At 39.5% G+C, this 25897-nt stretch overlaps 1 protein-coding gene across 4 annotated transcripts in view; it reads right to left on the bottom strand.

Annotated features, from left to right (window-relative positions):
• The window catches only part of TMEM161B (transmembrane protein 161B), a 72206-nt gene that overhangs the window by 15965 nt on the left and 30344 nt on the right, over nucleotides 1–25897 (bottom strand). For all 4 annotated transcript variants that reach the window (XM_034773851.1, XM_034773850.1, XM_034773852.1 and 1 more), the window contains exons 3-6: nucleotides 22091–22174; nucleotides 18721–18818; nucleotides 16780–16936; nucleotides 310–461 (exon numbers count right to left, since the gene is read on the bottom strand). In XM_034773851.1, coding sequence (XP_034629742.1) covers nucleotides 310–461; nucleotides 16780–16936; nucleotides 18721–18818; nucleotides 22091–22174 — 491 coding nt within the window. The remainder of the gene's footprint in view (nucleotides 1–309; nucleotides 462–16779; nucleotides 16937–18720; nucleotides 18819–22090; nucleotides 22175–25897) is intronic.

The following is a 25897-nucleotide window of genomic DNA, read 5'->3' on the forward strand; positions in this document are numbered from 1 at the left end:
ATATAAGTAATTTTTCAGCATCAGAGGAGCCTCACTTAACTGTGTGAGGTTAAAAGGGGTTAAAAATAAAAAAAAGTAAACAAATAGTTAACAAAAAACAAACAACCTACACAGAAAAATACTCTAAAGTAAAGCAAGGCAATTACACAAGATGTACTTTTAATAAAAGATGTTTGGGAATGCAGATTCAAAAATGTCTCAAATATAATTTGTTTTAAAACAGATACTCTAAAAAAAGATATCTGAAGGTATAATATTGATACATGATATTAAAGTAAACCGAGCTCATAAATATTGTCATAAAATTACCTGATTCAAGTCCAAATTCTAGATAATTTTCAGTTACAATAAGGATTGCCATAGCTTTGACAAAGAAAAAAAAGCCAAATGTGACACAGACAGATCTTTCACCTCCATCTTCTACTTTGAAGTAGTGAGTGGTCAATGAGAACAGTGTCTTGCTACATAAGAAAAGTCAAGGAAAAGTAATTTTGTAGAATAAAAAGAATTATACCTTAAGTTGGCTAAGAAGTTATTATATACATTTTAGAAACCCACACTGTGGCTTTCTTCTAGATATGCAAATTGCAAATAATGTATTATTTTTATTAGACCAAATACATACAGAATTATGCTTCATAATGCTGGAACATTTAGTATGCAACTGACATTCCATGACAAAATGGGATTTTGGAAAGATGCCATTTAGAATTTTTTTGTTTTGACTTATGGCCATAGATATCCAAAATATTAAATCTTTCTACAAAAATTAGAATATTGTTCTATATTAAAGAACTTGTAACAAGTTAATACTTCTAGGAAAAATGGAAGCTTACAAGCCAATACACATTTTCCAAAAAAATAAGTGCAGAATATTTATCAAATGCTATAATTCAAGATTTAATATATTTAACTCTAATATTCAAAATAGCCAAGATTATATCTATAAAGCAGCAAATGAATACATGCAATTCTAACTCCCAGTGGTAGTTGCACATCCCAGTCTCTGTCTTAAAGTTTCTTAACTATGAAAATCTTAAATGGCAAATCCTGACTACTGAAGTCAAGGACAAACTCCCATTGACTTCAACAGGGTCAAGACTTAATAATTTATGGGAAGGAAATGGATTTGTGCCCACTTTTTGCTGCTTCTTTATATATGAAAAAAACCTCATCCCTTGCTTGTTTTTTACTTCAGAGAAATCAACATGTCTAGTTTAGTCATCCCTCTTTTCCTGGAGGCCTTTTTTGGAGGACTCAGAGGTATGGATTGGGAGCTCTCTCTATCCTTAACTGAAAAGAGGAATGTTGAATATTTAGCACAAAAGCTTTTCCTCAGATGGTTGTTAAGCCTTTGAGTTACACAAGTATTAAAAAAGTTTAAGGAGTCTTAGTAAAAAAAAAATCATTTCTCCTCTCAATCAGGTACTTATGAGAACAAACCCTACTTATTTCCAATAATTTACTTTACTCTCTCATCGCATAAAAATGGAAATTCTATAAAAATGCAGTGACCTATATATAGCCTTCTTGAAAAAAAAATCAGGGTAAACGACAAATATTTCTTGAGAAAACTTTTTGGTATTTTAAAAAATGCTGTCTACCTGGACTGTATAGGACCGCATTCAATTAACAATAACTTTGTACATAAGGAGTAAACATTTTTATTACTATGCAGTTTATCATCATGTGTTTGGGAGTTATCAACTATAGAAGTTAATTATTAGCAAACTAAAAACAAAAGTCAGTAATACCTAGAAGAGAATTTCAAAAGGGAGAGGTAGAGATTCTATGTACCTTATGCACTCTGGTAAAGTTCTTTCATATAACCAACCCGCCACAAATATGAACATCTGAGAGGTCATCTGATCTTTTATCAAGCAGTTTTTAAACTTTCATTGACTACTCCTCCTTTTAAATGTATTTCTAAATATAATTAGATCCATAACTGCACAACAGATTAAGCTCAATTTTTAACTATATACTTTCAGCTCTTATTACTACAAGCTGCAGTCTGCTGTAATGAATTTATTTTTAAAGTGCAGGAGATCAAATCCATATTCAAATAAAACAGTTGTGTCAATGAGTCCACACTACCCATTTAGAACAGAAAAAGGCCATAGACAAAACATGAAATAAATGTAAGCCATAACCCACTTTGTGTAAGCCGTAACACAACACCATAAACATTTATATTAGTACAATATTTTTAAGATTATAAAAGTATTTTAAGAACAATCTATTTTATTTAATTCATTTTAGTGAAACATTTTGAATAGCATATGCGCTTCTGGGTGAAGATACACTCTTTTTCAGAACAGAATATGGAGGATTCAGTGAGGTGTTGCACTTCACTATTATCTCAACGCATGTTTCACTGCATTTCACTAACACGTATATAACTAGAACAATACACCCTTTAACAAGTTGTTTTCTAAGGGATCTTAAAATTTCACCAATAAATAAAATAAACGTTTGGTGAAATTTTGAGAGAGAGAGAGAGAGAGAGAGAGAGAGAGAGAGAGAGAGAGAGAGAGTGTGTGTGTGTGTAAATACCTTATATGAGAAGTACATAAATAAAAAAATTCTCTTGAAATTTTAAATTTAGAAAAGTCACACCTACTGGATTATTATATAACACTTAATACCTACATGGTGGTATTTACCTACATATTTTAAAGTGCTTTATGTAGACTGGTAAGTGTCATTGACATTTTATAGACTGGAAAACTGAGGCATAGTGTGATGAAGTAGTAAATGGCAGACTCATGAATCAAACCCAGACCTCCTGACTCCGTCTTCCATAGTCAAGTCACTAAATGACAAATGGTGATCTCTCACAATGTATCAGTCACTTGTGGTAATTTGTATTTTCTTCATTTTGAAGGGGCTTAAGTAAATAGCAATTCAGGAATTCCTTCACACTAACTTACTACATTGCTATGATACCAAGGTTAATCAATACCTTACACAGAACACAAAAATAGATTTATTTTGCTGAAATAACTGCACGTCCTCTAAAAATGAAAAGTAGAAGAGCAAACTAGTCACTGCATCATATTTCTATTCTGAAATAGCTTCTTGCCGAAAGAGTAAATTTGATGCCAGTCACCTCTCATAGACCTTTATTATGTCTTAACTGAAGTTTATCCATTCCACCACCCAGTCAAGTTAAGGAGGCAACAGAAGAGAAAAACCATCTGAAAAGTAACGAGTCACCTATCTCGCTACTGAGTTCTCACAGCATAATAGGCTGCCCCCAACAATATACAAAGACATTTTTGGAAGGGAAATTATTTTTCTTAAAGGATTAGGAAACTTAAGTTACTTAAAAGGCCATCTTTTCATGGTTGTACAGATGAAGACAAGCTGCTTCCAAAATGCAAAATACCTAGTTTTGACCACACAGCTAACTACCATTGCAACAGTCAGGATCACGTGTGAGACCCCATTTAAAAGCATGTTCCCCAGGGAAAAACAAAACACATGCTAACGTAACTTATGTGTATGGTAAAAAACTTCTTTGTCTTAAGATGTCCCAATCAGTTCTTACCATATCAGATTTTTTTAGGGAATTTCCTCCTTATTAATTTTAAATTGAAACACATTCACTGTCCCAATAGGTTTCAGAGTAGCAACCGTGTTAGTCTGTATCCGCAAAAAGAACAGGAGTACCTATGGCACCTTAGAAACTAACATTCTACAGGCCATTATTCTCTGATCCCACTGAGGATTACCTAAAGAAACTACACCATCTGCTAAAACAACTCCCTGACAAAGCACAGGAACAAATCTGTACAGGCACATGCCTAAAACCCCGACCAGGGGTATTCTATTTGCTACCCAAGATCCATAAACCTGGAAATCCTGGACGCCCTATCATCTCAGGCATTGGCACCCTAACATCAGGCTTGTCTGGTTATGTGGACTCTCTCCTCAGGCTCTACGCTACCAGCACTCCCAGCTATCTTCGAGACACCACTGACTTCCTGAGGAAACGACAATCCATCAGTGATCTTCCAAAAAACACCATCCTGGCCACTGTGGACATAGAAGCGCTCTACACCAATATTCCACACAAAGATGGACTACAAGCTATCAGGAACAGTATCCCCAATAATGTCACAGCTAACCTGGTGGCTGAACTTTGTGACTTTTTCCTCACCCACAACTATTTCACATTTGGGGACAATATATACCTTCAAGTCAGCGGCACTGCTATGGGTACCCGCATGGCCCCACAGTATGCCAACATTTTTATGGCTGACTTAGAACAACGCTTCCTTAGCTCTCGTCCCCTAACGCCCCTATTCTACTTGTGCTACATTGATATCATCATCTGAACCCATGGAAAAGAAGCCCTTGAGGAATTCCACCATGATTTCAATAATTTCCATCCCACCATCAACCTCAGCCTAGATCAATCCACACAAGCGGTCCATTTCCTGGACACTACTGTGCTAATAAGCGATGGTCACATAAATACCACCCTATACCGGAAACCTACTGACCGCTACACTTACCTACATGCCTCCAGCTTCCATCCAGGACACACCACACGATCCATTGTCTATAGCCACGCTCTAAGATATAACCGCATTTGCTCCAATCCCTCAGACAGAGACAAGCACCTACAAGATCTCTATCAAGCATTCTTAAAACTACAATACCCACCTGCTGAAGTGAAAAAACAGATTGACAGAGCCAGACAAGTACCCAGAAGTCACCTCCTACAAGACAGGCCCAACAAAGAAAATAACAGAACACCACTAGCTGTCACCTTCAGCCCCCAATTAAAACCTCTCCAGCACATCATCAAAGATCTACAACCTATCCTGAAAGATGATCCCCCACTCTCACAGATCTTGGGAGACAGACCTGTCCTCGCTTACAGACAACCCCCCAACCTAAAGCAAATACTCACCAGCAACCACACATCACTGAACAAAAACACTGACCCAGGAACCTATCCTTGTAACAAAGCCCGATGCCAACTCTGTCCACATATCTATTCAAGTGACATCATCATAGGACCTAGTCACATCAGCCATACCATCAGGGGCCACCTTTGAGACTAACAGAAGTACTGGGAGCATAAGCTTTCGTGGGTAAGAACCTCACTTCTTCAGATGCAAGTGAGGAATCATAATACTCAAAAACCACTGGGAGAACACTTTAACCTGTCTGGTCATTCAATGACAGACCTGAGGGTGGCTATTTTACAACAGAAAAACTTCAAAAACAGACTCCAAGGAGAGACTGCTGAGCTGGAATTGATATGCAAACTAGATACAATCAACTCAGGATTGAATAAGGACTGGGAATGGCTGAGCCATTACAAACATTGAATCTATCTCCCCTTGAAAGTATTCTCACACTTCTTATCAAACTGTCTGTACTGGGCTATCTTGATTATCACTTCAAAAGTTTTTTTTCCTCTTACTTAATTGGCCTCTCAGAGTTGGTAAGACAACTCCCACCTGTTCATGCTGTGTGTGTGTGTGTGTGTGTTCGTTCCATTCTATATGCATCTGAAGAAGTGGGCTGTAGCCCACGAAAGCTTATGCTCTAATAAATGTGTTAGTCTCTAAGATGCCACAAGTACTCCTGTTCTTTTTACTGTCCCAATAGATGCTATTGCTGAAAGATCATTTCCCCAATTTTCTCCCTCTCTTGTGCCACTGCCCCAGCCCATTGCTAGGGATTCAGTTTTAAGTTTGTAGGATCTGTAAGTATGTTGACTCTAAATTGCTACCTCTAAATTATCAGCGAGTACCTAGCCTTGGGTTTTGCTTTTTTTTTTTTTTTTTTTTTTTTTTTTAAAAAGCCAGTATGAACAGCAGTCTTCAGAATCATGAAATTCATCACTCTACAAGTAACAGATTATCCTAACCTACAACCAGTTGTATGCCAAGATTTGAAAACAATACAGTAACAAAAACATACTACTCAAAACATATTGAGTTTTGACAGAGATAAAAATGTTACTGCTTACAATGAATCCTGCATCCTCTCAAACATACTAAATGCTAGTGTGATACGGGCCAGGTGGTACAGCAGGCCTTCTGACTGCTGCCGCCAAGGTACAGACTGTCATTGAATCTTCCTCAGTCTATCTGGAGATTAAAAGCTTCATTTTTCTGTTTGGCTAAGAGGCAATAAAAGATCTTCCTGTACTGAAACTCTTAATATCGGTTGCCAACTGTGTGATAACTTACTGGGGATGTTTGTCATACTTTAAACTCTTGAAATGTATTGTTCATTCAAGACTAAGTTCCTGTTGAGAAACCAAAAATACACATGGAATGGTTTTCTGTTCAGAACTTTATACTATATATCTATTCCACCAATATATAAAAAGTTACTATTTGCTTGTTGCACTGAATCACAACTCCTATAACAAATAACAGGAAAGCTTTCAGATCAGTCATCACCTCCAATTTCCATAGGATTCTGTTGGCATCTTTCATCCATAGTAAAATATAACCTCAAAACAGGGGAAAAAAGCATCTATTATTAAAACAAAATAAGCTGTTCTGGAATTAACCCCTTATTGGCCATGTTGCCTTTTGCTGATTTTATGCACTTCAGAATATCAATTTTGTGGGCATATTTATAAAACCTGACAACTTAACTCTTTGGGCCAGAGTTATTTGAACAATTGATGGTGTGCTCCCTGGTCATGGGGCCCTTCTGTGCTTGCACTGGCCCCTCATGTAAACTGGAATGGAACTATACTATACTATATCCTGGCTGCCAGAGGCCCCCCATGGACCCTGTTGGCAAGCAGGGATCACTGCTGCAATCTGGCCATGCACCCTCCAGATGCAGAAAGCAGTGGTGGTGCTGATGTGGGAACCTACAGTCCCACCCCACTTAGTGAATACAGTTATTAAATGAAGCAGCAACACCCAGTTCTAGGTGCCCAGTATGGTTTACTCATTATTTCTTCTTGCCACAAAACACCAGACTACACCCAATACATACATTTGTGGGATTTTTTTTAAAAATTACTATTCATTTTAACAAAACCAGAATTTAGAATCAATCAAGAACTTGAAAATTCATTCAAAAGAAGAAGTTTGGCTAACTGTAAAAGTTTAGATATTTGCTATTATTGGGATTACAGAATTTAACAACTTCAATTTCATTTGTGGAGCGTTAGTCTAAGATGGAAGGCCACAGAGTCAGGGTTTTCATGTAAAAATTAGAGCTGTTTTTTCTTCTACATTATTAATTTCACTAGCCTCATTCTGCAAATTGCACTCTAATGAAGAGGATCTTATAAATAGATTTTCATAAATGCAGACACAGAAAAGTACTGATGCAAACAATCATTTTTTCCTCCTCTAATGGGTTTTTTCCCCTTCTCTTAACCCATAGTAGCAGTCAATGCAGACCACCTGCTGTAAGTGCTAATTCATTTTGTCTTACAGTGCAAACTTTCAAACTCGTGGAACCAAGAAAATATGAGGTCTTAAAAATCCTTTCTGGGGCAAGATTTGTTATTACTTTAATTCACTAATGCTATTTTTGGCAACGAAGTCCCACATATAAATCCGCTAATTACAAGAGAAGAAACCTAAAGTCAAATTTTAGTGGACATTTATCTATACAAGTATTTTTGTAGAAATCTTAGCTATTTACCTATGTGAATAAATCTTTTCACTTGGTCAGTAGTTGGTATTTACATGTAACAATGTCCATATGGGGAAGTGGAGGGAGAAGTGGGAGACCAGTGAGCTCTGGAAGTTAACCTATACCTGTTGTATAACATTACAATATACTCTAATTTGATTTAATATAGCAGCAGGAAGGTCGAACAGCTAACACTTTGGGGTATGAACAGGTGGTTAACTAAGTTATTCTATCCATTCATGGTGAACCTCAGAGAGCTCTAAGGTCTCTCACACACACTAATTTATGTAAGGTTGCATGCTTCTATTACAAAGCCTTGCTCCTGGGGAACTACACATGCACAGAATTTATGTCCCCGCAGATTTCTTTGCTTCCTTGCAGAAAAATGACTGATGGGGAAGCAAAGGGAAGCGACAAAAGTAGTCATTCAACCTTCCCCAGCAGTATGTTTTGGGTGCCCCTGGCAGCCGGCAGAGAGAGATATCACTGTAGGGCCGGGTGCGGGACTGGTGGCTCCTACTCTGCGCTGGGCTCAGCAGCTAGTCCTGGCTGGGCTGGGGAGGACAGGACTTCCTCTTCCCCTGCACGGCATCCGGGACTGGGTCGGACCTACCTCCAGATTTCTCCCCCCGCTGCAGGAAGCTCTGCAAACTCTCCCCATCGCTCCTCAGCTGAAGGGGGAGGGATCTCTGTACAGGGAGCAGCTCCCCCATTCGCCCAACCCCGGTGCATCCAGACTCGCTCATTCCCAGACCCTCCCACAGAGCTTCATATCCCCCGCACTCAGAACCCCCACATTCCCCCTGCACCTGGACCACCCTGCTGAGCCATGCAGATCCCAACCTCATCGAGCCCCAGCTTGCTGCACCTGAGATAAGGGATACATTAAACAAACACAAAACACAAAAAAAGAGAGTTAAGACCACAGTTCTCAACCTGCGACCTGCAGGCCGCCTACGGCCCAATCAGCACATAGCTGCAGCCCATGTGACATCCTCATAGCCGTCCAGGTAGTATATATGTATTGAGGATGCTGCCCACATGACACCAGGAAGCTGCATATGTGACCCACAAAGGTAAATAGGTTGAGAAACACTGAGTTAAGGTAAAAACTGTTTCTGATCCCACACCATCCATTCACTGTCCATCCAAAATTAAGAGACAGCCTTACTCTTGAACACTATGTCTTCAGCAGTGACAGTGAGCCCTCACTAAAATATGTCTACCCGATATATGTACAATCATATATGATATATACACCGCTCTCCAAATCCATCCTAGTTAGAGGCAAGATGCTGGTGTTGCTTTCTTGTCTTAGAATTCATTTGCACACCAAACACCTACACAAAACTCAATCCACCTTCTCAACATATTTCAGAGTGGTAGCCGTGTTAGTCTGTATCAGCAAAAACAATGAGGAGTCCCTGTGGCACCTTAGGCCTGGTCTACACTGGGGGGAGGGGAGAAATGGACCTAAGATACGCAACTTTAGCTACAAGACTAGTGTAGCTGAAGTTGACATATCTTAGGTGGACTTACCTCATGTCCTCACTGCGCGGGGTCGATTGCCGCTACTCTCCCGTCAACTCCGCTTCCGCCTCTTGCTGCGGTGGAGTACAGGAATCGACGGCAGAGCGAACTATCGCGTCTACACTAGAGACGCGATAAATCTATCCCTGATAGATCGATCACTACCCGCAGATCCAGCGGGTAGTGTAGAAGTACCATTAGAGACTAACAAATTTATTTGGGCATAAACTTTCATGGGCTAAAACCCACTCCATGCATCTGATGAAGTGGGTTTTATCCCATGAAAGCTTATGCCCAAATAAATTTGTTAGTCTCTAAGGTGCCACAAGGACCCCTCGTTTTTTCTTCTCAACATAGTTCCCTTATCAGTGATTCTCAAACTTATGTGAATGGGCCCCACTTCTCTGTGTCTGTCGTCATTTATATCCCTACAAGTACATATGCTGCCTCCCAGCTCCGAAGGCAGCACCACACCAGCAGCATCACAGAAGTAAGGGTGGCAATGTGAAAAGTGATATTAGTCACTTAGTGCCCCATTGGCACCCTTACTTCTGTGCTGCTGCTGCCACCCCAGGGCTGACAGCCAGAGCCCCACCACCTCCAGGTGAGGGATTGGGGAAGGGGGAGCCTCCCAGTGGGGGTATGGGGTGGGGCGGAGGAGGAAGAAGAGAGCCTAAGTGAGAGCTGCCTCCTGGTGAGGGATTGGGGAGGTTGATGGAGGAAGGAAAGCCTGAGCCGCCGGGCTATGGCCTTCCCCTTTATCCTCACCTTCCAGGTGTTTACGGCCCTTCTGCATGAGCCCTAGCCACCGAGTGCTGAGAGACGGAGCTCTTTAAAATAAAAATAAAATAAAATAAAAAAGCAGCACACAGCTCACACCTCCCTTGGGACGCCCACCCTATAGTTTGTGAACTGCTGCCTTACATCATATAAACCAGTTACCTTTACTATCTCCAGGGATCAGGTTTCCTGTAGCTACAGACATTAATACTTGTAATACCCTTGTGCACTAGATATTTACCATGCTACATAAACTACAGTGGCCATATTTCTATGTCTGCAAGCTGCTGCAGATTTCTTAAGGTGTATATACAAGCTTCCAGAATAGATGGGATTTAACATGCTTCTATATATCAAGATGGACGGGTAAACGGCTGGACATGTTGGCTTAAGAGGGACACTTGAAAATACTTTGCACACATAGGCATGCCATACATGATAGAATACATGTTCAGTGGTAGGTCAAAGGTAAAATACCACCCCAAGTAACCTTAATGTTGTTTCTATTATTTCCAATATTTAAACTGTTTCCCCCGATCCCATACAGGATTTGCTTTTGTTTTAAAAGTTTTACCTTAACTTAGAACTTCATGACTTTTTTCTTCTCTTAGACTACAACATTAAACATTTTCTAATCTTAAGTGAGATACTACCTGAAACAAAAAGTATCCATGTTATAAGACACTGATGAATACGCAAGACCATGCACAAAGTGTTAACGTGTGCAACTATCCAATGCTAAACAACTCTATCTGCTCACATTTTGTTAAATCCAGAGTATAGCTTTATGTATGTTGGATGAATATCTACTTCAATGCTATCCTATCTGGTCTTACTCCTTCAGAGTTTGTGGATGTTTACTTTATAGCCAATACACAACCACTAAAAAGAAGTGAGCAAATGATAATTTAGGACCATCTATAAAATTATTACAGAAAGCAATCAGCAATTTTACATTTTTTCTATCCACTAGTCCAAATAAAAAGACTTTTCCAGATTCTCTTTCTGAAAGCAAACTGCAGATAAGCAGAGCCATGCACATGCGAAGATCTTTTAAAAAGGAAGAGAATAGGTAGAGTACTGTATATAGTCTATTCCTCAACTGTAATGGTTGACTGCAGATGTATAATTTTTTACAGTGCACACAGGAGCTCCATTTAATGGACTCCAGTCATATGCTGTTTTCTACATTACATTAGAATGTGTAGAGACTACTTATTGCACTAAAAATATTCATGGAACATAATTTTCTTATGAATCAAAACAACAGTTCCTTAAAGAGTGTATTGCAGTATGTTAAGATGATATGATCACATGTAGATGTATGGTATAAAAAAAACTAGATAAAGGGGGAAAGTATAGCTAAACTAAAAAAATTTCAATACCATACCCACTACAAACCAAACCCTGTAGAGTCAGCAGTTTTGTTTTACAATTTACAATCTTCCTAAAGCACAGCTTGCTTGTATATAACAATGTGGCTTATAAGCAGATTATCATCACCTTAGGAATCTGATATAAGACGACAACCATATATTAAATATTTTAAAACTTCATCTTCGTCTTGGAGTTTCATGCAACTGTGGTATAATTATTTCCACCACATATTCTCTTTTGAAAGCTTGTCACAATATTTTAAAACAACATCTCACGTGATCAGAGAGGGACTAGAATTTGGCTTTCTTGCCTGGTTAGGTTACTTTTTTTTTTTTTTTTTTTAAATAGTTGAGCTGCATGGCACTGAGTTATTGCTGGCAACAATATCTCCCAGTGTGATGGGGGTGCTTTTTCACTGGGTCTGGATATCTGATCAGGAAAAAGCAAGAGCATTAGGATGGGTCGTATTTCCCTAAATTTTGATGTAGGGTCAGGTGGGATTCAATGTAATGGGGAGGATAGTAAAAGAATTATGAGGACGACTTTATCCTGGCCAGAGACTTTTTTTTTTTAAAATGTGGATTTCATCAGGAATTAGCTTTAAGAAGGCTTTCAACAGGGTGGGTTTCTGGGTCAATCGGGGGGTGAGATATTATTTGGTGAACTCTGTTCAGGGTCCAGCACAGGATGGTGATCACTTTCAATAGCCTTTTTACTCTGCCTCAGAGGTGTTTAAGTGTCCCTAAACCTCTAACTAGCAGAAGCTGGGATTGGACAGCAAGGGATGGATCACTCAAAATTGCTCTTTTCTGTTCATTCCCTCTGAAGCAATTGGCACTGGCCGCTGTCAGAGACAGGACAGTGGTTTAGATGGACCATTGGTCTGACCCAGAATGGCCGTTCTTATATGCTGGTGTCCAGCAGCATTCCTTCAGTGACCACCGTAGACAACCCAAGAGGGTGGCAATTCTGTCAGATGCTGAGAGCTACGGAAGTTTGTAGAAATGGAACTTAATTACAAGGCCTTTAAATCCTTGGTCCCTTTGTTTGTAAGTAAAGGAAAACAAGGTAGGAGAAGATTTAAATCTCCTAGAAATCTAGATTGTAATATCTAATCTTAGTGCCATTTGTTTTGCTTTTTATTACTTGGGCGGATATAATGAAAGATAAACACTGCATTCAATAATATGAAACAAAGAATGCTAAGTTAGTGGCTAAGCATTGAAAAAACATAGTATTTTAAGAAGAACACAGAGCCTTTCATTTATAAAACTCGGCTAGATGACAAACGCTGGCCAATTCTGACACAGCTAGCTTCTGCTGGCTAGTCAGTGCAGCATGATCTGAAGGTGGATAGTTGAGGAGGTTGTGCAGCTCTGCTTTTCACATCCCACCTAAAAATCTAGGGATTCTACTACTCTAGAGCTAGAGCTGATAGACATACTATTTAGTATGAGAGCTGAGGTAAGTTTATGTTGGACTAATGGTGTAGTCCAACTATCCTAGCACTGCAAATTCCCTGAGAGGATGAAGTTCTTCACTACTTCAGCAAGGGAGCCTCTATATGCTCAGTGACTAATGATATAGGTGGGTCTTCCGAGTTGGCTGAGGATTTTATATCCATCACTGTGACAATGGGATTGGTTTAGGTGGCTCACCCTTAGGCTCAAGTAGGGATCTGATTTTTTGTTGTTTTTTTTTTTGTTGTTGTTAAGATTAGCCATCGAAGGGCTAGATATTACAGCTATTTCATAGAGCAAATGAGATTGGGGTTCACTGCTCTTGTCAGGGCAAGTGATCCATTTTGGTGGTCCACCCCGACAGACTAATAGCCGTCTCCATTCTATTGCTAATGACAATCTCTCCCAATGCAAGGGAATTTCATGATACTTTTCTGGTAACACCTTTGGACCACTTATCTGCATCCGTGGATGGGAAGGGGCAAGTGGCCAGCATTCTCTGGAAGCCAGTGGTGGAAGTATTGAGTCCTTTACTAGTGGACATGCTCATTCCCTTTTTGGGAAGCACATGTGCAGTTTATACTTTAAAAAAAATTAACATTATCTTCCCAGTCACGTATAATCTTTTTGCTTAAGTTTGTAGAAGATGCGTCAACTCACAGTATCTTGATTCCTTGGACTCTGACTTGTGTCAATCTTGATTTGAGTATGGCACAGAGTATGATCAGAAGGACTAATGATCTCCTCTGGGAAGTGGATAAAGACCAGGTGTCCATGCTGATATTAGATTTATCATCACCTTCAATTCCACTAACCCTGAAGTTATCAAATCACTTGCAGATCTTCATGGGACTGGAAGGTGCTGCCTGTTACTGGTTTCACTCTTTCCTCTTAAAGAGAACCCAGAGGGTAATAGCTCTTTTGCCTCATGAGCTTTAATGTACAGGTCCTGGAAAGTATCAGAGGGGTAACCGTGTGAGTCTGGATCTGTAAAAGCAGCAAAGAGTCCTGTGGCACCTTAGACTAACAGACGTATTGGAGCATGAGCTTTTGTGGGTGAATACCTACTTTGTCAATGCATCCTATGAAGTGGGTATTCACTCACGAAAGCTCATGCTCCAATACGTCTGTTAGTCTATAAGGTGCCACAGGACTCTTTCCTGCTTTTACAGGTTCTGGAAAGTTTCTTCTACGCCACACCTCTTGTTCAGTGTTTGAGGTCTTTTAGGAAGCCTACTGAGGAAATTTGGGCCAAGGCGCTCAATATGCTGATGATGCCAGCTCTTCATTTCCATCTCATCCAATCTGGAGTGCAATTAGAGCACCTCTTTCAGTGCTTGGATGAGTCTGAGGCTCAATCCAAATAAAACTGAGAAACGTTGGGGTAAATATCCAGCAGCTACAGTAATAGTTGTGTGCACCTTTGAGACTGAAAATATGCATGTCCATCATTTGTTTCCCATAAATGCAACTTGGGGGTTTTGTTGGCTTTACACTTGTTCATGGATGGAATGCAAGTTGCAACCAGGTCTGTGTTTTACCACCTGCATCTGAACAGAAAGTTGCAACCACTTATCTCAAATGCCATCATAATCCACGTCTCTGTCACCTATGACTTCTCCAATATACATACATGGGCTACTCCTTAAAACTATATGGAAAAATGAAGCTAGTCCAGAATGCAGCCACCCACATGTTAAGGAGTGTATCTTTGCCCAAGCACCTGAAACTTTTTTTTACACTAACTACATTGGCTTCCAGATACAGTTTAAGGTGTTGATTTTGACCTATAAGGCCCTAAATGGGGAAGGCAGGAGGGGATAGGCAGACCACACAATACTTCCACAATTACGGTCAGCAGAAAAGTATGAGCTGGTGCTCCCTTTGAAAGAAGGGGAGCTTGTGACAGGACATTCTATGTGAAAGCTCAAGTTTTGAAATCCACTCTCCCCTTCAACTTACAATAGCTCACATATAACAAGCCTTAGGGGGGTGCTGTAAAACCTGTGTTTTTGGTTGAGGTACTTGAGAAGGATGAGGTCTATGGAGCAAAGAGGTCCATGAAGAGTTAGGGACATGATTAGTTGTGTTACCTTCGCTGGAGAAGGGTTGGGTTACATGTGTAGTGATGTTATTTTTTTTCTATTTTCTATCACGGATTACTAAAAAAAACAAACCACTCAGGGCACCTACAGCCTGGGATAGGTATCTTCTGTATACTTTAAACTGTATCATTAATATAAATAACAGTTATATTAAGATTTACATCCAAATCATTTATAAAATCAAACAAAGTAAAGACTTAATATCCTAGCTACAGCATCATTTAAGTTGCATGATGACTAGACACTACTTTCCAGTTACTTTCTAGTAAGACGGCACCATGCCTTGAACAGTGTGAAAACCAGTGTCTTTGAAGTGGACTGCTGTCACTTTCCATTCTTTCATAATGTGATTTAACCACCTGCCCAAAGGTCATTATTCTTCCTCACCTCTGCTCTCCCAGTTGAGGTAAGGTATATACAACTAGTTTCCCCTCTTCTTCCTTCCCTAAAAAAACAGGGAACTGGTTTCATATTTCTAGAGCACATGTTGCCAAGAAACAAGCAAGGTAATTTTGCCTATTTTAAAACCTGCATAAATATGCATTAGACCTAAATTGGATAAGTCAAATATTGATATTTTAGGGTACAACAAAATAAGATTACATCACCTTTACATTAATTGAATCCCTGCTTTTCAAGTACCATGCTAACAAAACAAATTCCTCCAAGGATGACAATCTAACTAGTAACTGACTGCATACATTTTCTGGATCTCATCTGCTTTTCAGGCTATATTGAGTACCTTATCAGTACAATCAAGGCATACATTCTATTAACAGATATAGATGAGCAGAACATATACAGAAAAGAAAAGAAAATTAATGGAGATACAGATGCAAAGGTTGTGCCAGCTCATTAACAGGGCTCCAAAGTTTTACTTGACACCTACTAGCTGGCACGGATACCAAGGATGGGTCACAACAGGAACTCCCGTGGAGTATCCATCTGGTATTAATCCTACCATAGCAGCTTTCAATATCTGGCTAGTAGATATTGGAACAGCAAGGAAGTCATTCAGTCTGCCGCCTAACTCACCTCTGGCTCTGCTCCCTTCACAATCAGGCTCTCATGCAAGCAAGGTGTTTCATCACCTCCCATCTCAGTCAACTGTTTCCTCTCCATTCCCTAAAAGTAAAAACCTGGTCATTTCTCACTAACTATTGCAACTACCTACCTCATGCATTCCTGTCTCTTACATCCACCTGCTCCAGCATATCCAAACAGTTAGCTGCCTCTCTAGCTGTTCTGATGTTATATGCCGCTGCATAGTTTTCACTATACTTCTACATTATGTTCAATTCTTTATCTTTGAGGTTCTGTACAATACCACCCCCACTTCTCTTCTTTCATCTGTCTACACCCCTTCTCATTTCCTAATCCATTACCTCTCAAATGACTCCATGTCTCCTCCTATTCTCATCATTACATTCTCCTTCAAATCTGCCTCCAGCAACAATTAGTAGACTTGTTTATATGGCAGCTGGACATATTGTTCTGTACTGTACTTTACTGCTCATATTAAAGATTTTTGCTGCTACCTTTTAAACTTTTTTGTATCTTTTCTTCTTGATTGTATAGTTCAGCAAAACAAAGTTAGTTCAGAAATACTACAACATTGTGATGAGGCTGATATTGCAGGCTTACAAATCAGCATTAACATTTCCCTTTTATAGAAAAAAATGAAGTAAAATTCACGCACTCAGGAACACAATCTGGTATTAAGACTAAAACTATTGAATGCAGAATACATAGCTAGACAGATAATGTCACTGACATCCAGGATCCTTTTCCAAATGTTAATTCTGCAATAAACAATCCACTATTCCCCTGTAATTTGCAGATGGTGAAAAATAATAAATAAAATGTTTTAGGAACACAGCAAAGGATACATGGCAAAAGCCAAAACAAGCAGACACCAGACAATGCTGATATTCATTTCCTGTGAGGGCTTCATCAAACTGTAGTAGGCTTCAGTTACCAAGTACACCACTGTAGCTGCAACTGTGAAATCCACCAACCACTGATATTCAGGAAAATAATGCAATGCTGAAAAATAAAGGTTTTCAGGAACCAAAAGCATAAGTGAAATTTTTTCAGGCAAGCAATGACAAAATGAAAGAGGAACCACATGATTAAAATAAAATATATTTAAAGTATTTACAACTGCTGCTTCTTTATGTCCAGGCAAATCTAAGATATTCAAGTAGCAGCAGCAGCAAAACAGTGCTTTTGCTCTTTGGTACTTGGTAATTTATCCAGGCCTTTTTCACTTCTGGACCAGATTATTGTAACACAAAGTACACAGGGTTAACACATGAATTCCATTCAAAGACCTCATCTAATGCAGAAAGTTCAAATATTATGAAGTATTATTTAGTATTCAGGTTTTATGCACTGCTTGGTGATGCTTTTTGAAAGGAGAGTCCTGCACTTAAATTCCAAAATATGAGATGACTTGCAATTTATTTCCAGCTGCAATGCAAGACAAAGTGCCAAATAGTTTGGGTTCTATCTACATTAAATTTTGTCATCTGAGTGCTTAACCTGTAATGTATGCTTAACATTTTGTGTGGAATTGCTCTTCTCTCCCTCTCCCCTCCTCCCCCCCCCGCCCCCCGCTTCTAAAAATCAAAAGATTTTTCTTCTTCGGGATTTTGATGGTCTCTGTTGGCTTGCAAAATAATCTGAAATTATTTGGCTAGAAACCACTGGTATACCATGCCTCCTGCATATTAGGTGGTTTGCACAGAGAAAACTTCTCTCCTGTCAACTTTAGCAACTGCATCAAAGTGAAGCTCTTAATTCTAAAATGTAAGAAATGCACACTAAACCTTCCCAACCTTTTCACACCTTACAACTTCAGAGACTAAGTCAAAGGCTTCTGGCAAAGCATTTGTTTTAATTTAACTGCAATCAAAACAACTAAATTGGTTGTTGTTATTTCAATGCATTATAACTTAATCCTTTTTTTAAATGATACAGTCTAAGGTCTGCTAATCATCTTTTTCTAGCAGAGCTTTGCTTTGCTGTCAGGAAGGCTCTTTAGAGTAATAGTCATCTTATTTTGTACTTATTGACATTTGTAAATTCTTTTCTTGCTCACAAGCTAGTTTCAAACATTGTGTCTTTCTGTTTTTGATTAAACATTTTAATCATTGTAATGGCCAACTTAAGCTCTGTGGGGTTTCTCCTTCTCAACACAACATATCCCTATTAATAATAGCTATGTGTCATGATCCTGATATTTTACGGACACAACCTCCATCCCAGGAACTTAAGTTATTTGCATCTGCTTGTTTCTCTAGCATCTCCTTGTGGTTTCTAAATATTTTACTTTAGAATGTCAGATATCTATCGGAGATGTTTAGGTTTCCCCATCACCACAGTGCTCATGTACTTCTAGTGTTTTTATCTGTAAAGAAAGTTTATTTTCCACATCCACCAATCATCTCATCTTCCTACACTAGCATACGACCATATATTGTCACGTTTTCAAGTACACTGTGTATGATCTGATCCTTTCCAGTGTCCTCTTACGTTGCTAGAGATGTCTGTTGTAGCAATATATATCTGTTATGCTGGATTTCTCTCATCCATTCTTCTCTTTAATGCAGATATTAAGATATCAAGCAAAGAACAAGAGAAGAGTTTTGCTTCTTGCTTTTCAGCTAATTTCCTTCTTTGTAAGGAGTTGTGTTTTTACTCTCTCATTAGCCATAAAAATATTCCAGTATATATCACAAATAATATGTACTTGATGGAAAAGAACATATTGTAATCACAGAATACATTTGGGATAACATTCAACCAATTACAAAAATTTATCTTACCTAAAGTGTCCACTTCAGTAACTGACTTTGTTTCCAGATGAAGATCAATATCCTTAGGAATGGTTAGGGGTTTATTTTCAATATGACCGTTATATTTTCTGTAAAAGCCATGCACACAACTAATCAAAAATCTATTCACTAGTATAACATTACCTTGATTTCCATAGTAAGCTCTTTAAAAGTTGTTACATGCTGAACATTTTTCATATTTGCAGTTTTTATATATAAAAATGTAATTTGAGTTAAATTCTACACACATCAAGATAATAACTGAGACGAATGTATTTATTAGCTTTACCATGTCAAAGTTTGAAATACTGTTGATTGTACTTGCGCGTCTAAATTACCAAGGAATGTCAATCTGAGGCTTTGAAGCTGAGACTCAGGCATCTCAGCTGGAGACTGACAGAAAGGAATGTTAAACTCACGCGGAGAGAATACCACTTGTCATCAGCTGAAGTTTGTAAGTTGCTGAGAAATATTTACTGGAATTAATTATCAGTTATCCAGCTTTGAAGATAACTGGTGTCGTTGGAAGAGAGGGTGGATCAGCCGCACAGGACATAATGAGGGGCTCTAGCTCATTAAGAAAAGAGGAAACATTTTGTTTCAACAGTCTATTAATATCTGAACAAAATACATACAAACACTGACTGGGACCATAGCTCTCTGCAATCTTGAAGCCTGATAGGGTATGTTTACACTGCAAACAAAACCTTGCAGCAGCAAATCTCAGAGCCCAGGTCTACAGCGCAAAAAACAGCAGCGTAGATGTTCCTGCTCAAGCTGGAGTTCAGGCTGGCCCTCCGAGCCTCAGTGGGAATGTCTGCCCTGCTATTTTTAGTGCCATAACACAAGCTTGAGTCTATAGACCCAGGCTCTGAGACTCGCTGCCCTGGGTTTTATTTTTTCCCCGCAACGTAGACATACCCCTCCCTTAGAGTACCACTGCCTGTTATGCTGCAATAGTTGGCAAGTTCAATCCAGCTCAGGGATCTCAAACTCACAGCCCACGGGCCATCTACGGCCTACGAACCTCCACAATGTGGCCCGCGGGGCTCCAGCAGTTTTGGGGCCGGGTCTCTCCCTTGGCCCTACCTGCTGCCACCGGGCGCTTCCCCACCCCCAGGCGATTTACAATGTCCCGGGGTCCCGACAGCACAGCGGAGCTAAGCGGTGTCTCCCTGCTCGCTCCATGTGTCTGCCAGCCCCTCCCTGCAGCCCCAGATGGGGCTGTGCCTCCACGTGCTGCCCCCGCCCCGAGTGCCCCTGCAGCCAATGGGAAGCTGCAGGGGGGAGTGCCCCAGCCTTCCCCGCCTTGGAACCCCCGTAAACGCTGCACCCCCCCCAACCCCCTCTCAGAGCCTGCACCCTGTCCCCACCTACCCCCAGCCCCCAAACTCCCTCCCAGAGCCCACACCCCTTCCTTCCCTCCCAGAGCCCGCACCCACTCCCCATCCCACACACCCCCTCCTGCCCCCAAACTCCCTCCCCCTTCCTCCTGCACCCCCACCACCTGCCCTAGCCCAGAGCCTGCACCCAGCACCCAAACTCCCTCCCAGAGCCCAACCTCTCATCCCTTCTTCACCCAAACTCTCTCCCACAGCCCGAACGCCAAACCTCCTCCCCCGCCCCCCAAGCTCCCTCCCAGAGCCTTAGGCAGGTGGATGGTGGAGTTTTTTGGGGGGGCAGAGTTTTGGAGGGTGGGTTCTGGGCGGCATGAGTGATATTATTGGCCCTCTGGGAGGATTGGAGGACTGGAACCGGCCCTAAGGTAAACTGAGTTTGAGACCCCTGATCCAGCTGATCAGATGATGTAGATCCCTGCCACACCAGTTCTCCTGTTAACCACCAAATAAAAACAAGTTTAAGACATTTCTCTACTCCTCTAAACAACTGTTCTACACCCAGAGTCATACATGCAACCACATTTATTGGTTATATATTCATATGTTCTGATGATTATTATAAGGTTGGTGTGACTTTCATGAGTTATACAGTATATTAATTTTATTAGTGTGTAAATATGATAGGCACAATGTCAAATTTCAAATGGTGACCGCAAGATGTTTTTTCCATGTTTCAAAAAAGTTGTGTGACCAGGTGAATTATATTATTGATTGCTACTAAATTTAGTAGCAATTTTTATATAGAAAAAAAAACTGAAGCTTGTACATATGCACATAATGGTGTATTATATTTCCTGTCAGAGCTGAAACTGCATGACGACTTCTAAATGAGAGAAATATGCAGGCTGTGGATGGTAGAAGGTACTTCAGGTTGAGAAATACTACTAATGATTGGACAAGAGATGGGTATTGCGTGACTTAGCTGCTTCTTGTCTTGCTTTTTATGGTTTGCATTGGTGGGATATACAGTTCAGCAATATTAACTCAAACCTTGAAAGTTTTGGTGTAGGAATTTTATAGATTACTAGTAAGTCTATCAATGATTGATCAGTATTCATATGAATACCTATCAATATTGATATATTACTAGTTTATACATTTAGTTATTTTTGCTCTAATTTGTTATAACAAAATGAGAGAAAGACTCATTGATGACAGAAGTTTAAACATTAGAGCTGTAAAAGTTGAAGGAAACATTGCATAAATTGTTAATCTTTATTTTCAAACTTCTGCGTGAACAACAGATTTTCAAGTTGAATGTCAACACAAGTCAGAAGGTTAAGCTAAGCAATAATACAGAAAGACAGCTTTGACATCTGGTGAATAGACCACAGATGTAGTTTGTGAATGATTACAAGACACACCTCTAACTCGATATAACCCTGTCCTCAGGAGCCAAAAAATCTTACCGCGTTATAGGTGAAACCGCGTTATATCGAACTTGCTTTGATCCACTGGAGTGCGCAGCCCCGCCCCTGGAGCACTGCTTTACCGCGTTATAACATGAATTCGGATATATCAGGGTAGAGGTATAATAGCTCTCGTAACAAAACGAGTTTCCTTTTAATTACTAGAGAATATCTCAATCTCCAAATTCAGTACACAGTTGCAGCAAACAAAGTAAACAGGACGTTGAAATGCAACAAGAAATTTGAGACTGATACTATGAGGAAAAGCTGTGTTGATAGAATTCCTTTTAAAAAAGAATTCAAATTTGAGCTTTTTTTAAACTAAAGACTGAACCAAACACTTTCAAAGTTCATTAAAAATAAATTTCAAGTAGGTTAAAAATAGAAGTAGAGGGCAAATGGCAGCACATCTTGCACTCAAGCAATGCCCTACACATTATATTACAAAATTATAGCCTGGCATGGAATAGAATGTCTTGGCAAAATCAGGTGGCAAATAAGTCATTGCATGCAGTATGTTAAGTGCTTAAGATTATTAAATAAAACATTTACCTATCTTTTTTGCTTTTCCCCCTTTGTTGCTTCCCTGCAAGAATTCGTAATTCTTCTTCAGTGGGATGTTGATACCATCGTAAACTAAAACAGAAATTTTAAGTTAAAACACAAAACAAAGAAGAGCAATTAAACTCTCATATTTAAGAGAGAGTTACAAATTACAGATGTAAAGCAGCAAGAAGCAGATGCTTTAAAGGAAATATTTTACCTCTGTGTTGGGGAGAGGGGGAGTGGCAGGAAACTGAACCCTGAAACAGTTAGGGCTAAACCTTCATTTCTTTTTGAGGGGAAACAGAAAAAACTTTCCAAACAAACACAAGTACTTAAGTTGCTCAGATCCTAAGTTAGTAAGAGAATGCATTAACAGTCTTAAATTTTACAAGAAAAGCTCCCTTACACATGAAAACATTGAACTGGTTTAAATTGAAATTACAAATACAGCAATCAAGGCCTCATCTAAATGGAGGAAATTGGAATAACTATGACAGTCATTACTCTGGAATAACTCCCCTATGTGGACACTATTTTGAAATGAGTAATTATTCCAAAATGAAGTCACTTTTACTCCAGACTAAATTGTCCACATGTGGGAGTTGCGCTGGAACAGCTATTGCAGGAAGTATGGAGAAGATGGAGCTGGCCAAATCCTTATGTGGCCCTATCTTCTATGCCAGATAGGATGTAACTGCCTAGAGCCCTGGGTCCTTCAGTTCCAAAAACAAGAAAGTTTACACAAGAGTTCCATCTCAGTCAGGTGGTGGTCTGATACATCAGCCACATTTTCATTCTGAAATGTTGAGGCGGGGAGAAGGGGGGGATAGGACAGCCTAAGTATTAAAGAAAACACCACAATGGGAAACTGTATCTGCACTTACCTTAAAGTTTCTTTTCTTAAAGTAATAAGATCAACAGATCTGGTACTTCAGACTGATTGTAATTAGGGGCCAGAATCAGATCAGTTGGTCAGTGACAGCAAGGGAATGGGAAGGGGATGTCAATTTCCATCTTTATTCCGGATGATGCAATTTGTCTACAGGGCAGACCAGTTCTGTGGACCTCATTACTTGAAAGAAAAAAAATGGACAAACAATTTTTCCTATTCTTTATTGTGCTCAGGTCCACAGATCCATTACAATGGGATTTTCATAGTTATGTGCCTCCAGGGTGGGAAGCAGAAGCATTCTTTAAATATGGACATCTAAAACAAAGTATATTATATATATTCCATCTTTCCTGGGGCACTACAGCACTGACTTCTGCCCAAAAAAAAAAAAAAAAAAAAAAAAAAAAGGCCAAGGTTAAAATAACCAATATATAAAATATGGGTGAATGTATATATCAATGCTCATGCAGATGCCTGGCAAATCTCAATACAAGAAACATGACTTCTCTTCCCTAAGACTGTCAGTGCTCCTCAGGACTGGACTTTGCTGCTTGACAGAAGGAAGAATATTTCTTGGATTTACTTTGGGAATGAATACTATGACAATTAATTGCAGTGTTGTTTCCAGGATATTAGAGAAATGAGGTGGGTAAGGAAATATCTTTTATTGGACCAAACTCTGTTGATGAAAGAAGTTTTCACGCTACACAGAACTCTTCTTCAGGTCTGTGAAAGGTACTCATTGTGTCAGGTAAATTCAAGATGGAACAGACTATTTAGCATAAGGAGTTAAAATGTTGTAAAAGACCATTCAAGATGAAATGGGCAGTTAACATTCATGCAATCATAGGAAAAAGGAGGGTTAGTAGGTTCTAGATTGTTGTATTGAGCCATAAATCCAGTGAGGCTATTGAGTCCATGATTTTTGGTATCTAGCAGTTAATTTATGTTCCCACGCTCATCTTTTGAAGGTGGGTTGTACAGGTTTCCTTTGAGGACGAAGACTGAGAAGTCAGATACAGAGTGATCATTTTGTGAAAAGTATTCACCCACGGGTGATGAGGTTTTTTGGTCTTATTTTTCTGTAAGAGTTAATTCAAGAGTGTAGTGATTGTCTGGTTTCACCCAGATATTTGTTATTGGGGCATTTAGTGCACTGGATGACATACACCCACCAACTCAAAGCGGCACCAGACTGTGTCATAACAAATTCAAAAGCTGCACACACATCTCCACTGTGACAGTTATCAATACCCCCCAAGAACCATGGGTCCTACACATGCCTATCACATATGTTGCCCTTGGAATTCCATATGGGACTTTTATAACAGTAATTAACTAAAAGCTGAAAAAAATCAATTCCTGTTCAAATATTAAATTAGATCTACACGTATACTATTTATGTACACAGTTAAGCTTAACTATCTTTTAGTCGGAATGTTTTTCCTGATATTAACCTAAAGCACACTTGCTGCAAGCTAAGCCAATTACTTCTTGTCCTGCCCTTGCTAGACATGGTGAACAACTGACCACCATTCTCTTTATGATGACCTTTTACATATTTGAAGACTTATGTCCTGTCCCCACCTCAGTCTTCTTCTCTAGACTAAATATAACCAACTTTTTTCAACCTTTCCTCATATATCAGGTTCTCTAAACCTCTATTTTTGTTGCTCTCCTCTGGACTCTCCAATTTTTCCACATCTTTCTTATGGTTTGGTACCAAATACTGGATGGACACACACAGACACACACACACCATCTAAGGCCTCCCAGCATTCAGGAGAGAGGAATGATTATCTCCCAGTTAATATACCGCAGGAATGACATTTGCTTTATTCACAACGGCACCATATTGACGACTCATTCTCTTAGTGATCCACTATAAATGCCCGGATCCTTTTCTGCAGTACTACTGCCTACCCAGCTATTCCCCATTTTGTACTTGTGCATCTGATTTTTCCTTCCTAAGTGTACTACTTTCCACTTGTTATCACTGAATTTCATCACATTCCTTTCAGACCAACTCTCCAACTTATTAAGATCATTTTGTATTCTAATCCTGTCCTCCAAAGTGCTTGTAACCCATCCCAGCTTCATGCCATCCACAAATTTAATAAGTGTATTCTCCACTCTGCACTTGAAGTCATTAATGAAAATACTGAATAGTACCAGACCAACGGCACTTTTCTGTGGGACCCCCACTTAAAGTGTCCTCCCAGTTTGAAATGAATCACTGATAACTATTCTGTGAGAATGATTTTTCAGCAGTTGTACACCCATCTTATAGCAATTTCATCTAGATCACATTTCCCTAGTTTGCTTATGGAATGTCATGTGCGACTGCATCAAAAGCCTTACTAAAATCAACATCTATCATATCTATAGCTTCCCCCTTATCCAGTAGTCCAGTAACCCTGTCAAAGAAGGAAGCTAGGTTGGTTTGGCATGATTTGTTCTTGACAAATCCATGTGGTCTATTAATTATCACCCAATTATCCTCTTGGTACTTACAAATTGATTGTTTAATAATTTGTTCTGGTATCCTTATGGGTATCAGGTTGACTGGTCTATAATTTCCCAGGTCCTCCTCTTTCCCTCTCTTTAAAGATAGGTACTATGTTTGCCCTTCTCCAATCCTCTGGGACCTCACCCATCTTTCATGAGCTCTTAAAAATCATCGCTAATGGTTCTTAGATTGCTTATTGTCCTTAAGTACTCTAGGGTGAATTTCATCAAGTGCTGCTGTCCTGAATACATTAATTTATTGAAATATTCTTTAACCTGTTCTTTCCCTAATTTGGCCTATGTTCTTTCCCCTTGGTTAATATTAATTGTGTTAAGCATCTGGTCACAGTTAACCTTTTCAGTGAAGACTGACTCAAAATAGGCATTTAACACTTCAACCTTCTTTGCATCAT

The sequence above is a fragment of the Trachemys scripta genome, chromosome 6, assembly GCF_013100865.1.
Source record: "Trachemys scripta elegans isolate TJP31775 chromosome 6, CAS_Tse_1.0, whole genome shotgun sequence".
Lineage (NCBI taxonomy): Eukaryota > Metazoa > Chordata > Testudines > Emydidae > Trachemys > Trachemys scripta.